Source organism: Bradysia coprophila, assembly GCF_014529535.1.
Source record: "Bradysia coprophila strain Holo2 chromosome IV unlocalized genomic scaffold, BU_Bcop_v1 contig_81, whole genome shotgun sequence".
NCBI classification, from domain to species: Eukaryota; Metazoa; Arthropoda; class Insecta; order Diptera; family Sciaridae; genus Bradysia; species Bradysia coprophila.
In genome coordinates, this window is record NW_023503375.1 from 3,741,958 (window position 1) to 3,760,526 (window position 18,569).

The window sequence follows — 18,569 nt, forward strand, 5'->3', positions numbered from 1 at the left end:
CCAATGACGTAACATAAACGACATAAGAGAAGAAAAAAATTACTAGCGCAACAAGCCCTTTCCCTTGGGTACGTGCGCGTTAGTTTATTCACAATTAGATAGGCTTATCGTTTGCCCCATTTCCCGGCATTATTTTTTGTTATAAAAAGGGATAACACTGAAGTGTATCTGGGGTGGGCTAAAAGCTAGAGGCAATTGCAACTTTTCCATCGTTGTTCCCCCGCTTCGTTTTTTCGGGTAAACTCATTTATCACAACGGGAATGTCAATGTTTGATAATAATTAGTTATTGTAAAACTTAATACATTTTATACCGAAATGGAAGTGAAGTGAAACATCATTAAATACATTTATTTCCAACATTATAGAGTCCCGCACGCTGTATAAATTATGTGACTCTATGTAAAAAAAAATCTTCGCTGGGTGCAGATGGTGATGGTTATGGGTTATGTTTGTCGATTGAAAAGAAAAACTAGGTCATAATAATCATAATTTTCAAAGGATTTGCATACTAAATTCCCTACAAGTTATTATTCACACTTTTAGTGGGGAAAATTGGATTTTATTCAACGGTAAATTATATAATTTAAGTGTACCACGTTCCATGTGGCTCGAAAGTTTTAGCATTTTTTTTTTGCGAATATTGCTGACACTTTCGTGAGGTTCAGAATATATTTCGAAATGTACTGAATAAGTAACCTTCTATAAACGACTAGCGTGCCTAGCTAGTTCAGGCATTTCACTAAATTTCATTTAATAAAATAACACTAACTGGAGCTCATTCACCGGCTCCCACTGAATTCACTCCTCTAAAAACTGTGTGAGGAGTTTGGTTTGTTCCTATTTCCATCCTCAAAACTACCTAAGGAAGGAATCTAGTTTGTTTCTTCTGAATTCATCCTTGTAAAAAATGTGTAAGCTTAGAATATGCTATTCGCATATTGGACGATGTTATCACGGCTGTACATCTGTGATCGATAACGAACTACACAAATAAATGATAATCTCTGACTAACACGGTCTTTTGTAGGAATAAAATATGTTTAAACAATTGAAGTAAAAGACTCGAAATCAATCTTTCGAAAATACTTTGGTCGAAGTAGACCCGATAATAATGCTGTTAATATGCTTGATGCTTGTCATGGTTAATAGCTTCTATACGTGTTACGTATAATAATTTTCTATGAATTAAGAATTTGACTCGTTAGTAGCGTATACTGCTCATAGCCTTAAGATTCTTTTAGGTAGCCTGAATTTATTGTGAAATCTTATTCTTTGTGATAAGTTTTAAAACTTTCAGTTAATTAGACATCCGTTTCAGAAGTGTAGCGAAAGAATTAATAAAAGTTTCTCTTTTGACAAAATTGAAGAAAGTCGTGTCAACAATCCAAGACGTTATTTCTCTTCGTTCATTAGCCTCACAATTTCGATGTGATAAAAATAGTTGTATAACAAAAAGCTGATTATTTTTTATTTAAAAAAAGGCACCATTCTAGGTCTTTCCAATCCTACCCTGTCGTGTTGCTATAGCAATAGTATGTCTGTATGACGCTGTTGAATTTGAATCGGGAAACTTCTGCTGAATTTATAGAAAATTTTAATTTATTTTGTGTGTATAAAATTGCCGACACATACACAGGAATGGGTTTTAAGTTTTTTATCCGTTAGAGCTGTTTTTAGCAATAAAAACGTTGGAGAAAACACTAACAAAAAAACTCTTAATGGTTTTTGGATTTAGCTTGTCAGAACTTTGTCAAAATTTAACTTGTCACAGACGGCAAGCGTATTAAGAGTTTTACTATTCAAACTATTACTTCATTTGATCGAAGATTTTCAGAGATTGATTTTACTTCATTTGTTTCGAACATGCTTTTTGCTATATAAGACCTCAATAGTCAGAGATTGTCGTTTATTTTTGCTGTCATTGTCGATAACAGATGACAGCCGTCTGTAACAGGTTTTTACAAACGATTGCAAAAAATTGGTCTGATTCATTTTACAAAAACGGCAAGCATTCACTCTGATACTTTGGTTTGTTTTAAGTAATGCTTGATTAGAAATCTTGTACTTCATAAGTTTAGACGTTCGTTTTGCTTTTACAAGAAAACCCCATCGCATTGCTTATTTTTGTCGTCGTTATTGCTAACAGATGCCGTTTTGAAAGAACGTTTTGAAAGAAACTATTTGTAGTGACATCTCTCAGGTTATGAGGAATAGGTGGAAATAATTAAAATTTTGAATCGAAATATTTTGAACTTTCCATTTTTCCTCCCAATTAATCTATCTATCGATATTTCATACGCCCTTTTGATCTGATATGTGAAGGCAAAAGACAAGATCACGTCATAATCAGAAATTGAACACAAAAAAAAAGGTTGACAACAACATAATTTATTGATTCATAAATATCTCGTCTCTATCTTATTCTGTCAGTTCTCGAACAACCACAAAGATACGAGCCGTCTTTTTTTTGTTGTTGTTCATCTTATCCATGACCTATATCATTTTTCCTATTTTCTGCCTAAGTATGATAGCTGGTTGGTTACTCTCTCTCTCCTGTGTGTAATACGTAGCGAAATCATGTTCTGGGAAATTTTCATGTTTTTTTTATAGAAAATTTTAAAATGAGAAAATATGTCACAAACATTATGTAATGCCATACATTTATGAGAATATTTTTTTTTAAACTCATGACATCGACATAAAAAAATGAAATTTCTGCAAGGAAAAACGAAACGAGTTTTGATAAAAAAAAGAATGAAAAATATACGAAGATGATAATGATTGTTCCAAAAATATTCGCTTTCACATAGAAGACGGCAAAAATGACAAATTGAACTGAACTGATGATATTTAGTAACAATCCATCAGTGGAGTGTTTAAATGGTTCGCTTTAGAATGGGAAAATTTTGCAGTATATGGAAAGGGGGAGGCTTTTTTTCTGCACCCGTACACAGAATGGAAAAAAGAACCCCATAGTTGGATCCATTACATATATAGCTGTCTGAACGCGATATTATACGAGCAGACAGAAAATGTACTTTTTTTTCTCTATTGAATGCTGGGGTGTCGACGTCATTATAGAGCTATTTGCTAAACGGAATATTTGTACAAGAGATCTGCCAACCATATTCTCTGTAATATATCTTTCCGACAAATTTTTGAAAATGCATTTTATGCGGTATAATCGTGTGCGGTTCTATGTTTTGTGGTGTAGAAATTGCGGTTGGCTGGTACACGACGGTTTTGTGTGTCGGTTGAGATCGATGGAAAAATGTTGAGATAATTTATCTGGGATGTCGGATGTAAAAGTGAAGTGGTGTGTAGATATGTTCAACCGTCACAATGGAGGAAAAATGCCATTTGTGCTGAACATTGGAAAATGTACGGTACGAGTTGGATATCACTCCACTCTGTTCGATGCACAAAGTTTGACTTTGACAATGGCACAGTCTCAAGATTTCTTTTTCAGCTTAACGACGTAGTTACAGAAGTGAAATGTCTTAGATGCTGGCTGTATAACAAATGACTTAGCTCATTGTTACGGTATTGCGATTTGATTTAATGGGAACCGGGTACTGGCAACTGGCGCATAACATGATTATTATGCTCTCGTTCGTTCGTCATTCCTTAATAGCACATCAAAATAAATATTAGTTTTAGTCCGGAAAACGGGAAGCACAAGCACACTGAATAAGCTCTTTATAATTAATCGCAATCATACAGTCTATTGCACATTTCAATAACCGTGGATATGGAGTATGTGTGTATGCAGCGCAGCATACATTCTTCATGAGAGAATCGAACAGAAATTCAATCGAAAAATGTTTCCCATGGAATACACCTCCCCGTATTTCAAAATACAACGTCGTTTTCATGCTGGATAGATAAATATGTTAAGAGAAATCCATTAAACTGTGAAAATATACATTGTGCCGACACTATTATTATTATTCGCGAAGGTGTGAGTATATACCTTCCAACACCATTGGAATGATAAAACACATGCGGTATGTTTTGCATAAAAAGCTGCGGTAACGTAGCCGATTATATTGACTTAAGATGCGGTACTTCATTGTTCCATAATTTCACCGAAATAAAACGTAATAAACTTAATGAACGAACTCATTATTTCCATTGTTGTTTATGATTATGTTTTTCGAGTGACACATACACACATAGAGAGAGGGAGAGGGGAGATAGTCAGCCACCAGGCAATGGCATAAATATTCTGGGAACAATGAAATATGCGGGGATGTGTGTGTCTGAACATTAACTAAGAAAAGTAAGAGAAATTGCGTTCATTTCCTAGGCCCCGTAAAGAATGTAAATCCACGCTGTATAGAGCTAAAAACGGATAGGACTCCCACGTAACAATGGAATAACATTTCCTTGTCGCTTCCTAATGTTAATGGATGATAATTATATTTCTTCCACACCATTTTCCGATAACATCCAATGTAGAGATATAATGGAAATACTGCAGAGGGTAAATAAGAAACAGTGTAACAAGTGTGAGGAGTTGAACTAACCGAACAAAACTTTGGGTTGTCGCTTCAACGACAATGAAGCATCGTTCAACGAGTGAATTCAATAAAACATTCGTTGAACGAGAATTAATAAATTCCGCAAAGACAACCTTCCTCCGTCTATAGTTAAAAATAAAATCGACAGATTATTTGCAAACGCTGTTAAAATGAATAATTCAACAGTACCGTAGTGAACAGTGTTGTTTCAGCGCTTCGAAAAACCCAATATTTTATATTGATTTCGATATTGCGAGCATTCTTCTTCGATTTCATCAAAATATAGTCGAATTCGCTTAGGACGAATACATCCTCTCTCTCTTCAATATTCAATTGAATTCTAGAGTTACAACCACACAACGAAACGTGTGTCTCTAAAGTGCGATTTATAACCACCGCTTTTCGATTATACTTTGAAAATATGTCTGGAAAATTGATTGAGTGTTTCGTTTAGCGATTGCGGGCTCATGGAAATTGGTATACGTTTAGCTTCTCATTCTAGTTTCAGTTTAGTCAGACAAGATTCAGTTACCCCGTAAGAGTGTGAACACCCGAAGAGAAACTATGCGAGCAAAGACTGGGACACGTCCTATTTGCTATTAGTACCAATTTGTGTCGATTGACATCTTTTGGTGTCTATTGCCGGCTATTTGCATCTATTGGTGACTACTGTCAGCTATTGGTGTTTATTGGTGACAATTGTCATCTATTGGTGTTTCTTGGTGACAATTGGCATCTATTGGTGACTGTTCCGAGGAGAGAACTACGCGGCAAAATACTGGGACAGGTAGTATTTACTATTGATGCCAATAGCCTTAAATAGCCGTCGATAGACACCAATAGGCGTCAAGAGTTACCAATAGGCGTCAAGAGTTACCAATAGACGCCAATAGTTACCAATAGACGCCAATAGTTACCAATAGACGCCAATAGTTACCAATAGACGCCAATAGTTACCAATAGACGCCAATAGTTACCAATAGACGCCAATAGTTACCAACAGACGCCAATAGTTAACAATAGACGCCCATAGCTACGAATAGACGCCCATATCTACCAATAGACGTAAATAGCTACCAACAGACGCCAATAACTACGAATAGGTGTAAATACTTACCAATAGACACGAATAGGCGCAAATAGCCACCGATAAAAGTAGGTTTTTTCATCGAAGAAACTTCGAATAAAAATCTGGTATCGTAAACCGTCGACTGCAATATTATCAATTTATTATTATCAAACATGTAAACCATTCCAGTCCAACTGTGCCAGATTCATAAAATGACTACATCTCCCATTGCAATGCGAAATCAAAGAAAATTAATAAAATTCTAGCACAGATCGTGATATTATTACGACAGCATATTGCTCATTGGGGTGTCCCATATACTCTGGGTAAAAACAACCGGCATTCTTATGTAATGTTAAACTTAAAGAAATAGCTGATAAATGTGATAAATACGAGAAGAGACACTGCCGACGATTCAACGAATATTTCATATCTTTCAGTGTGTCTGTGTTAGTTTTATCGATTCGAAAATATGGGTTTTATTCAATAAAGAACTTCAATAATATAGAGTAAAATTAATATTCGCCCATAGTCGTATAGATATCCGGATATACTTTTTTCACATTTTTATTTCTGTGTGTTCTAGAGACATCTTATAAATAGAAGTTGTGAGGGTGAGATTCGGACACTAGACTCTAGAGAAGACACATGGACGTTTCACAAATGTATATGCCAGCTATCAAATCTTTTACTTGATCTGATACAAGTATTTTCTCAAGTTTATGGAAGGTGAAAAATTCATTCTAACATGCGTTCATGGACGGTATTGATTCTATTACATCTTTTGATCCGAGTACTTTCAACGGGTTTAACGGAGTTTTAAATCTGTTACTTCATAAGTTACAATATCTGCACGTATAAGACAATACTGGTCAATACTCATCGCTTATTTGTGTAGGCATTGTCGAGAACAGATGACTAGCTAAAATAGATGACTATTTGTAGGTCAACGTCAACATGTTAGAAGTTCCAATTTGTGGCGTGTAATAGAAGCACTGATACAAAATTGATGTTTATTCAACGACCGATTCAAAACGAATGAAGAGAAAATTTCCTTTGTGCAAAAGTCAATGTGATTGATTTTGTGCCAATTAGAATTTATGATAATTCCAAGTCTACTACTTCAACACAATATTCAACACGTACATTTTGAGAGCAAAGGAACCTTTGCAAATTTGTAGCATACATTTGTTTGGAAAGATATTTGTTTTTTTGATTATATCTTTGAGCCAAAATCTTTTTTTTAAGTAAAATCATTTAAGCACACAATTTAAATTGGTTTGTGGGTGATAATTTTTTCCACTTGGAGAAACCCGTGCAGATTGTGTAAATTTATGTAATCTGCACAGGTTTCTACATTTGGGTTGAGTTATGATTCACAAACCAATTTTTCCTTCAAAAGTAAAACATTTTTGAATGTTTAAATGGTTTTACTTTTTCAAAAATAGATTTTGGTTCAGAGAAGTCATCAAAAAACGAACATTTTCCCGCCTAAATGTAGGCTACAAATTTGCATAGGGTACATTGCTCTTAAAGAATATTTTACAGCTAATGTTAACCGAATTTGAGCCTACATTCAGTTCAGTTGTTTTTTAGCTAATCCACTCATATAATTATACTGTTTATGCCGAGGGGTGACGCACTTCCATTTAATCCATTTAATCCATTAAATCCATTAAATCCATTTAATCCAAAAAAAAATTTTTAGTTTTGCCGAAATAATTAGACCACCCACCTGAAAAATTTGTAAACTAATTACGAAAATTAGATTTGCATGATCCCCAGGTCGCTTAAGTACTCGTAAGGTATAGAAAATTTTTTTTGTTAAAAATGGTATTAAATTTATTTAATCCATTTAATCCACTTTACACCAAAAACTCCTAAAAGTGGATATTTTCGCTTTTTAACATTGTAATATGAGTTGTAATACGTGGTTCGATCAAAATCAACCATTTTTAAGACTTTTAAAGTATTTGGTAAAATGAACTTTTTTCCTATTTAATCCATGTAATCCAATTTTTATTCCATTTAATCCATTAAATCCATTAAATCCACTAAATCCATTAAATCCATTTAATACCATTTAATCCATTTAATCTAGAAGTGAGTCACCTCTCGGTTTATGCAAGATTTTAAACTCGTTTAAAAACGTTTGTTTTTAATACAAGCTTTGTATGAGTGGTGAAAAAACTGGGACATACGAACTCAGACACTAATATTGACATTAACTGTATTTGGTACCCCCTTTCTCCTTTCAATTGATTTAGTTTTGAAGACATTTTGGGAAAATTTGGAAAATTTCCAAAAATAGTTCCTGTCAAAGTACATTTTCCATTTATGTTGATCCCCATTTCACTCCAGTCTAATTTCTTAAAAATACTCTCCAGAATCGATGTGAATAACTTAGGTGATATGGTGTCACCCTGTCGTACACCTCTGCCAATTCTGAATTTTTCCGTGCTTTTATGGAGTTTTATACACGACGTAGCGTTTTTATAGACGTATCGAATTGTGTTGGAGTATCTTGAGTCTACTCTGCACTCGTCTAATGAGTCCAATATCGACCATGTTTCCACTGAATCAAAAGCTTTTTCAAAATCTATGAATATCAAGACCACAGCAATCTTGTATTCATTGCATTTCTCAATTAGCGTTCTCATAACATGTAAGTGGTCGTTTGTGCTGAATCCTGATCAAAATGCAGCTTGTTCAACAGGTTGATAGAAGTCGAGCTTCTTGGTGTTCCTCTTCGTAATGATTTTCATGAACAACTTGTACAGTGTTCATAAGAGACTGATGGGTCGATAGTTTTCCAACTTTGTTATGTCTCCTTTTTTATGCATCAATGTAATCACTGCATTTTCCCATGTTTCTGGTACTTCTTCCCATTGGAGACATTGATTAAACAAAATCGTTATTGCACCCAATAATGAGTCGCCACCTAGTTTAATGGCTTCCACTGGAACACCATCTTCACCGGGAGACTTTTTGTTTTTCATTTCGGCTACTGCAGCCTGTACTTCCTCAATAGTTATGTCAGGCATATCTTCTGATCCTACATTTCTTATTATTGGTCTATCTTCAGTGGTATTCGTCGGATCTGGTCGAACTGATTAGAATAAACCTTCGTAAAATTCCTTTGCGATATTTAATATCGCATTTCGGTTCGTTTGAATTGTTCCTGTTTTGTCTCGTCATTTGAAGATTTCTTTCTTTGCGTTCGTCATTTTTGACCGTAGGACCTTCATGTTGCAATTAGCTTCAATTGTGTTTTGAGCTAGTTGGACATTATATTTTCTTAGATCTGATTTCACTGCATTTCCACAGATGGACAATGATGGACTAGATTTTTGTTGTGTAAAATTAAATGATTCAACCTGTCACATGCGGCTATTCATCTTTTATCGTAGACGACGACAAAAATAATGACAAGCTATGGGTAATATTGTCCTTTTTATAGTAAAATACATGTTAAAAAAATTGAAGAACAAGATTTGAAATCAACTGATGAAAAATACTTTGATAGATAGAAGTAGTAGACCTGACTGGTCAAATGCTTGCCGTCTGTAACAGGTTGAGTTGAAAAACGCGATATAGAGTTTGTATAAAACCCGGCAAATACCCTTTACAATGATACTCATTCATTTCAAATGCCTAATGCAAGGCGGGTTTTATACACAGTTTTCAGATTCACTCAAATTCACTTTCTGGAACGAAAGAATTTTGGAAAACGTTTTCCAATATTTTCTGAAAATTCCTATTCCTTGATTTTCTCAACGTAGAAAATATAGCGAATATTTTAGAAAATATGGTGAAAAAGTAGTTCCTGGTTAAATATTACAGGTACATTAGAAAACAAATTTTTACTAAAATTCCGGTTCTTTTACTAAAATACATTACAGTCTTTGACATTTCAAATGTCTCACTGTCAAATTTTTCTGAGAATTTTATTGTGTCATTGCGAATTCACAGTGACATTCTTTGAAAAAAATGACAGTGAGACATTTGAAAGGTTAAAGCCTGTAGTCCAATTTTGAACTGTTTATCCCTAATTCTCCGAAACACGGCTCCAAGCATTGTTCCTTGTCGATGAGACTTTGCCTTCCGTTCCCGTTTTATTTATCGTAATCCACTTCCTTCAATAATTCTTTTTATAAAAATTGATTTATCTCACACAATGAATAACCGTTCCGTTTTAATATTTTCTTCTGAAAATTTTTCTATTATTTCACCGCCAATATGAACCGAAAAACATATTCGGTCATAAATAATCCGAAAGAAAAATATTAAATGAATCCAATACACAAAAACGAAACATTTTTGCTATTATTCTCGGTTGTGTTTTTCATATTAAAACTTGAGGCACACTTTACCAATTGTGTGCACAGGAATGTTGTACTGGCTGGCACACACAGAGAAAAGGTTATTCATTCATATTACGTTACGATACAAAAAAAAAACAAACCGAACGAAACTTGGTGCTGGGGTAATTGCATTTTTCTCATTTAAAAATGGCTCTGATATTTTCTCTCTAGGAAAAAGCAATATATATTCCTTGACATTATTTGCCGTGTGACTTTTAAAGGCAATACATCATTTTCTCAAATTGTTATTGACGTCACGATCTGTAAACATCCATCATACTAAAGCATTTTATGTTAAGACGATGTTATATTCATTCATGGTACATATACAATACACACTTTTACGTACTCGTCTTACTTGGCATTAACTGAAGCAGTTTTTTTTTGGTTATAAGATCTGATTCGGTATAGCGACAAATAGTTTTAAAAGCTCAAAACGATTTTATTTGTAGTAAGTTTAACGCTCCGGTTGCATACGAACTTGCATTGGAGCTGTGATTTCTTAGTTAACTAGTTGAATAGTAAGTTTACAGGGACAAAAGGCCTTTACAACTATCGAGTCTGTTACTTATTTTAATGTGTAGGCATCCTGTACGTTGTATTTACATTGTCTGCGATGAGAATGTAAATGAAACTTACATGTTAGGTTTTTCGATGATTTACATGCTATGCGCGATCATTTACATGCGCTGGTCGGAAATTTTTCGATGATTTTGTTTATGTTTTCACTTCACACAAACCACGACATAAATTAGAATCTACACAGGCAGAACTATTTTTTAGTACACCTGCCATCGATAACATTAGGAAAACACTAAAATCACACTGAATATATAGTTTAAAACAACAAAATCAAAAATTTTGCACTGAAACTGAGAATGACAACAACAAAGAAGTCAATTAAATATAGCCGAAATGGCGTGCACAACCGATGCCTACTAAATGAATAGTAAATTTTAGTGCAAAATGTTTAGGAGTGAAAAGGTTCCGAAATGTTTTTTTTATGCAAAATTGTTTCGTAGTTTTCATCTTAGACAATATAAATACAACGCACAGGATGCCTACACATTAATAGTACATTACATTCTAGCTTGGACATTTTTTGTTGAGGCGTGTGGGAAGGTTCTATTTCGAGCCGTAGGCGAAGGCCTTCGGCTCACACGCCACAAACATCGCACACATGTATTACTCATTTACATAGGCTCTGCTGTAATCTACTATTACTCTTAAGTATTTTCAATAGATTAACGAAAAATCTTTTACTTCGTTTTTTCAACATAAATTTTTCCGCATGTGAGACCGTACCAGGCAGTTTCTGTTGACGGCATAGCCGACCATACATAATATTTACTAAGTAGTGAAGGTTGGCTGTGCTCATGAATTAACTAGAAATAGGCAACTTACGAGGCAATTAAGTTGCGGAAAATTAAAAAAAGATGTCATAATATTACCGAACTTATACGTTTATAATATTGCGAGTTCTCACGACGAACTCTTTAATATAATTTAAAATTATCAAAAATTCGAAGGATTACGTTTAGAGCATCAAACTTAATATGGATGTAGATATCACATTTTCTGCTCGATGAACGACACGATCCACGCCGGGTAAACATTAAAAAAACACCAATACAACAGAAACGAATCCAAATTAAAGACTGGCAAAATGTAAAATGTGAAAATAAGTAGCAGTTTTGTTGAATGTGAACGAAAAACTCAATTTTTTTTTCTAATTTCACAAAAACGTAGTAGTGTATACCGTTAGCGAATCTTACTATTCTGAGGCCCTAAGGTAAGTTACAACTGTGATTTTGGTGTGCTTTAAAAGAGCTCGAAAAGATGTACTAAAACAACCCAAAAAACTTGAAAAAAAAATTTGGTCCATGGCATGCCTGAAAATTGCGAAATTCGCACTGTACCTGGAGAGCCTCAATATTTACAGAGTGAGCCTAAGGCCATGGACCATTTTTTTTCTAGTGAATGGTGAACTTTAGTGAACTTTTTCATTCTCTTTTACAATATACCAACCTCAAAATTTTCACTTTTGAAATAGCTTCACAAATCGTGCGTATGTCATGGTAAGTTTTGTAACGAAAAACGTCACACGATTACATGTGTAATGTCACAAGATTACATGTGTAATGTCACAAGATTAAAAAATGCATCTTCGATTTGTGAAGCCATTAGGAAAGTGCCATTTTTTTAATTGGTGAACTTTGAAAGAGCATAAAAAAGTTCACTAAAGTTCATCTTTGAACCCAAGGTCCTAGATTCGCTCCCCTAACCTTGCGTTTTTGGTATAATATTACGTTTTTCGCAAGGTTCAGTGAGCGAATCTGGGACCTTGGACCAACTTTTTTTCTGGTTCAAAGGTGAACTTTTAAATACTCTTTCAAAGTTCACCAATTAAAAAGTTGTCACTTTCCTAATGGCTTCACAAATTTAATCCGCGTTTTTGGTGTAGTAGAATTTTGACACGTTTTTGTAATTTTGTAATGTTTGCATTACAAAAGTCACAAAAACGCACGCTCGATTTCTGAAGCCATTTCAAAACTTACAATTTTGCGGCTTGTATATCCTGAAAGAGCTCCAAAAAGTACTCCAAAGTACACCGATAAACCTGACAAAAAGTAGAGCTAAGGCATTAGGCGCCCCCTTTGAACTTGTGTATGCACGACGGGTTTTCACAAATCTTGAAAAGTTGTTTAAGTGACTTGAACGTAATATTTTGTTGGGTTTAAAGGTGTACTTTGGTCAACTTTTTAAAGCTTTCGAATGACACCACTCTCAGCTATATAACTTATCTAATGGTCTTAAAAAATGAAGACTTACTGTCAGTAAAAAAGTATCTTTATGTGAAATTTTTGCTTTTTGTTGAATTTTTCGATGTTTTTCAACGAAAACACTTTTTATTTTTATTTTCATTTTCTCATTTCAAAAGTCTCCTTAATTTGGAAATTCGTTGTTATTCTGGCTCCATAATGATTACCCGGCATTGTTCGTGGAGTACAAAATTTAACGTATGTTACGATTCTTAATTCGACTATGGAAACGTTAGTTGGAAATGTTGGAATTTTGAATAATTTGAAAGTACATAATAGAACAAAAAGGAAACATCTTATTACAATTTCCCGCAACTTCAGCTTACCGTTTGAATGCGTCCAGCCGCTTACAGTCGTGACAATATTTCTGTGACATTTTCTTGATTTTCCTTATTCATGAAAATAGAGAAAACTAGTGGGTATTGTCATGTCGAGCTGACACTAACAGAAACTATGATCTACCAGTTTTATCTAGAGAAAAATTCATTCAAACAACAGAAGCATCAGCTTTAACAACAAATCAATAGCAATTTATGCTCCAAATAGACCCAACTAAAATTCTCTTGGCATTGCTTCGTTTTTTTTAGAAACAAAACACAAAAGGACATCACCCAATTTCATTAGCGCCACATTCACGTGCAGTGTTTGATATGGCATCCTATGTATGTACAATTAAACGTATAATTTTCCGATATAAAATTGTTTTCAAATGCAAATTTTCGATGATCAATTGAGTTTAATTTGTACGGTATCTGGGGTTTGGGGTTCATATAATATGCTGCAGCAATGTGTGTGGGCACTGCATATGTGCTGAATGTGGTTTGATTTATCATTTATTGCATCAAAGGTCAATCATATCTACAATTAAATATTTCATTTTACATCCACGATTCGTATGCACAGCACACGGTATAATACGTACGGTACGCGTATAAACCGAAAACTATAAACAGGAATCGGTTTGGCTTTTATTGGCTTTTGTGATGCTGACCACATTATTCGTTGCATACGAATGGAGTTGTTCGGCGCAAATTGTTTATTGAATAGTTCTTTGGATTGAATAATATCGGTAAAAATAAGGGGGGTTCCTGATGGACCGTCAAAGTTTAGAAATGTGTACGGTGTTATGGAACGAAAAACATGTTGGAACCCGAACGTTAATTAATTTTATGTTTCTTTTCCAGTCTGAAATAACATGTCGGAACACAAAGCAGTCAGTGGGTGCGATATTTACTCGCACCAATTTTATAACATTAAAATTTGTTACCGACGGATGGGGTACGGATACAAACGGATTTAAATTAGTCATCACAGCTGTCAAAGATCCGAGTGAGTAATTCATTTTTAAATTTAAAATAATTTTTTCATTTATAGGGCTACCAGTCTCCGGACATGTATATGAGTGGTTCGTTTATTTACAAAAAATTTTATTAATGAGATAACAATAGGTGCCCCAACTAGCCATACATGTTCGAAGACTGGTACGATGAACATATCTAAATTAGAATGGGGTAGCGATATCCCTGACCATTATCGATTGCATCTCTTCGTTAGGTTGTGTTGTTCGTATCATATGTTTTGCACAATGGTCGAACGCAACTACAATTTTAAAATGATTAAGAGTCATTGGAATTTAGCTGAAATTGTAGCCTAGATTTGCTTGTCTTGTATTTCATCTTTCATGATATCTTTTCATCAGAATCCTTTTTCAGTTTATGAATATTTCGTTAAACTGCTCATGTTTCTCAGAGCCGGTCAAACGACTACAATCAAAATTAATTTTTATTTAAAGCTAACGCTTTCGTGATCGTTATTGCGGTCGTACATCTTCGATAAGGATTCTGGTGAAAAGATATCAAAAATGAAATGCGAGACACGCAAATGTAGGCTACAATTTTAGTTAAGCACCGATTTCTCCTTAACAAAGGGCCCACATTTGGCAAAATATTTGGCAATAGGCAAAATATTCGTTTTTTGATGATATGTTTTCATCAGAATCCTGTTTGAAAAATGTACGACCGCAATAACGACCACGAATGTGACAGTTAAAAAAATTATTTGGTTGCAGCCGTTTGACCGTCTGAGAAACTTAAGAAGTTTAACGAAATTTTCTTACAAAGAAATCAAATTTTCTGTTGAAATCTAACACATTCGTGGTAGTTACTGCTGTCCTATATTTTTGAAAAAGGATTCTGGTGGAAAGATATCATCAAAAGTAAACTAAAATCCATTATTTAAAAAACGCCCAGATGTATGCTTTTCAGTAAAGCATCGATGCCTCTTAAGTTTTCAAAAAGTTTGAGCTAAAATGGGGTAAAAGATAGATTGAAAAATCGGCTAGAAATATGTCACTAAGTTCTATGGATCTTAAAACTATTTCACCTTCGAGTAGAGCTGAACCTTCAACGGTCTAAACTTCTGAGAATGACTAGCATCCCAACTAAATTCACTAAATTACTGGAAAATTCCACATTCAGGAATTGGCTATACTGGGCGATCGGGCGATGCCCGATGCGCCTTTTGCTTTTGGTGCTCATCAGACCAATAAAGTTTATTTAAGCGCCTCTGAGCCCTTTCAGCCGATGCGCCTTTTGGTAGCCCTGTCCGCATTTACGGCATTTTACCGACCCCATAGTGTTTCAAAAATCCGAAAAAACGGCGGGAATCAAGCTATTCAAGCTAATCAAGCTCGTGGTTCTTTTTTTGTTGTGTAAGGAATAGATGGGAGTATAAGATAGAGTACACAGAAGTCTGATACCCATCATCACGAAGCCGGTACTGGCCTAAACTCAAAAAATATTTCGAAAATACGAAAACCATCCCCATTTGTTAGACCATCCATTAATTTAATCGTGTTTAGTATCAATCGAAAGGTAATAGCAGATGGGGCTCGTTTCAAACCCACTAAAATTACCTTTCGATTGATACAAAACACGATTAAATTAATGGATGGTCTAACAAATGGGGATGGTTTTCGTGGGTTCGAAATATTTTTTGACTTTGGGCCAGTACAGGAGAATTTGAAGAATATTTCGGTTGTCTTTATCAATTGGATCTGTGGTTTATCACAAGGTTCCCACACCCAGACAACACAACAGGGGTTATTTTTGTGATAACATATTTCCACCTTTTGCTAGATTTTCCTGTATTTTCCAAAAAATATTTTTGGAAACATTTGGAAAAATGTAGTTAAATACCGGAAAATTTAGGACAATGTTGCAGAAATAGTCCCTGCAAAACAACCCACCTAAATTCGAACATTTTTCAATTTCCTAATTTAATTTTAGAACATGCCTGTAAGGACTTCCGCTGCAATTCTCGAGAGTTTTGCATTCATCCTGATCTAGTATGTGATGGAGTCAACCATTGTGGCGACGGCTCTGATGAAATAGCAAGTACCATATGCCAAAGTAAGAAACCGAATTAGCTCATCAAGTATAGAGCAAGTTGAACTAAAATAAATTTTTCCGTTTAGATGAAGACTCCAATAAATTTCTAGGAATGGAGTTGACATGGTTTGTATTGATGGAGGCTGTTTCGTGAAAACCGAATTCATACCCAATTCATTTACAGGTTTGTTCTGTTAGGTGTAAGTAGTTCATTAGTAATATCAGCATGTTTGGTTGGTATAAGCATATGTGCATGCCGAAGACGAACAGGACATGCTGGCCATCCCATGAATTCGATGCAATGTGAGTGACTTTCAATTAAAATCCAACAAAATATAATGACCAAAGTGTAATATTCATCCCCCTGCCAAAATCGAAAATCCGATCCATTAAATCCGAAACTGTTGAAATTGTTGCTTGTTCCAAAATCAAACCGTAAAGTGCACCAAACAATTGAATCGAATGGTTCATCGAAACATCAGCATGGCACATTACAACGTGAAACAATGCTGCCCACGTCGGGAAACTGGCTTCGCCCTGCGGGACCATTTCAAGGGTACCTCCGCATAATACACAAATTACCGATGGCCACAGTCCGTCTCATATGGTGCCTGGAAAAATAAGACAGCTCGGTCCTGATTTATCGCAGACAACCACACAGAAAGATGAGTGGTTTGTCTAGGATCTGCTTGGCATTAATTATGAAGTCAGTAGTATAACTCGCATAGATTTGTTGTTCCGGGTTTGCAGTGGATAATTCTATTTGTTTCTCTTTTTCTGTAGGACTGTCTTGGAGGTCATCACCGCGCAGGGTGTATGATAAAGACTTCAGTACCCGAAGTCTCTTTTTACAAAATAGGTAAACTCGTTTATCAAATTTCTACCAGAGAATGTTCCATTGATCATCAAAAGAAGAAGAAAAACTCAAAATTAAATTTAATTAAGAAATTGACAAAAGAAAATCTACATGGGAAAACGTTAAATAAAATTAAAAATTTTAGAAAATTTTCTCCAAAGAACGAATTCGACCAACCAAAACAAATTTTTGTACATAAAGTGAGGTGGAGTTAAGCGTTAAGTTAAATATATTTACAATTGAGAATCTCAATTTTATTAGAATTTAAGAAGAAGAAGACAAAAAAACGCAAACGTAAGTGTAATGAACAGAGGACATCCATCGCATTATAAACTGTGACTCTGTGTTATATGTGGACGAAACTGTTTGTTACAACTACGACCTAGGATACCATTGATAGGGAGAAAGTTCTTACTTGACTGTCTTAAAAAGGATCCTAAGACAAATTGGCTATTGTTCGTTATATATACGGCTTGACGACTTTTGATATTTCAAATTTTTCATTTCGATTCTACGACAGTTTGAAGGTAAAAACGAAATGATTTTATTGGCTGGAGCGCAAGATATATTTTAACGACAACGATATCTTGACCAATTGAACTGATTTTAGATGTCTGAACGAACATATTGATGTATTGTAAATCGAAACTCATCAAAAAGCGATTTGGACGAAGGTCTCGTCTTCTTTTCGATGCCATCGGTTCCAACATAAATGATTCGATTTATCGTTTCGATATGTCCATGAATTTTCGACAAGTAAGCATAGTGCATCGACAATAAATAAACAAAAAAATCAATTCATTTTGTCACGCTTTCAAATTGTCCGATCGAGAATTTCTGTTCGTTAGGCCAATGTTGATGTTGGTTTTGGAAACGTTTACCGAAAATAATAATTTCGTTTCTTTCGCTTGAAAGTTTATTTTTTGAATGCGTGGTGCAGGTGGACGTTGTTTAAAGAACTCGTGAATTCGGAGCTAGAAGTCCAGAACATGAATTTGTGCGATGAATGTACAATTCTCTTACATCTGTCGATTGAACGTTTTTTGGTGTTCGTTTGGAAATCGTTTACTTCATTAGTTTCTACACGTACACAATGTGCTATATAAGACCATTTTTGCCATAGATCGTCACCTATTTTCTTGGTTGTTGACAATTTGACCGTCTACTCGATAGTGATTTCTTTAAGAAATCGGCCCGCGGTATCGATTGACAATCTCAACATCTAGTACTTAAAAAAAAGCACTTATCACTCGGTGGCAGTGCCCATATTCGCGAAAATATTTTCACAAATCTTCTCAAATTTTCGTGAATTTTCGCAAAAAGTTTTTTGTGAAAATTTGTGAAAATCACGAAATTTTGAGAAAATTTGTGAAAATATTTTCGCGAATATAGGCACTGATCGGTGGCATAAATAACTATTTTTGGCTACTATTTCAAGGTCTGCTCATACACTTAATCAACAAACTAACAAAAATTTAACACATTGAAATTAATTGCGGCTTGCCAACTTTCGGCACCGTGGACTTTACTTAAATAGTCGAGGA

The 18,569-nt window shown here is 34.7% G+C and overlaps 1 protein-coding gene across 2 annotated transcripts in view; it reads left to right on the forward strand.

The window, feature by feature from the left end:
• LOC119072497 overlaps positions 1-18,284 on the forward strand; it is a 126,125-nt gene extending 107,841 nt beyond the window's left edge. For both annotated transcript variants that reach the window (XM_037177739.1, XM_037177740.1), the window contains exons 5-10: positions 13,965-14,109; positions 16,068-16,190; positions 16,256-16,295; positions 16,354-16,472; positions 16,611-16,875; positions 16,953-18,284. In XM_037177739.1, the coding sequence (XP_037033634.1) occupies positions 13,965-14,109; positions 16,068-16,190; positions 16,256-16,295; positions 16,354-16,472; positions 16,611-16,792 (609 nt within the window). In that variant the 3' untranslated portion in view covers positions 16,793-16,875; positions 16,953-18,284. The remainder of the gene's footprint in view (positions 1-13,964; positions 14,110-16,067; positions 16,191-16,255; positions 16,296-16,353; positions 16,473-16,610; positions 16,876-16,952) is intronic.
• Positions 18,285-18,569: the final 285 nt, after the last annotated feature.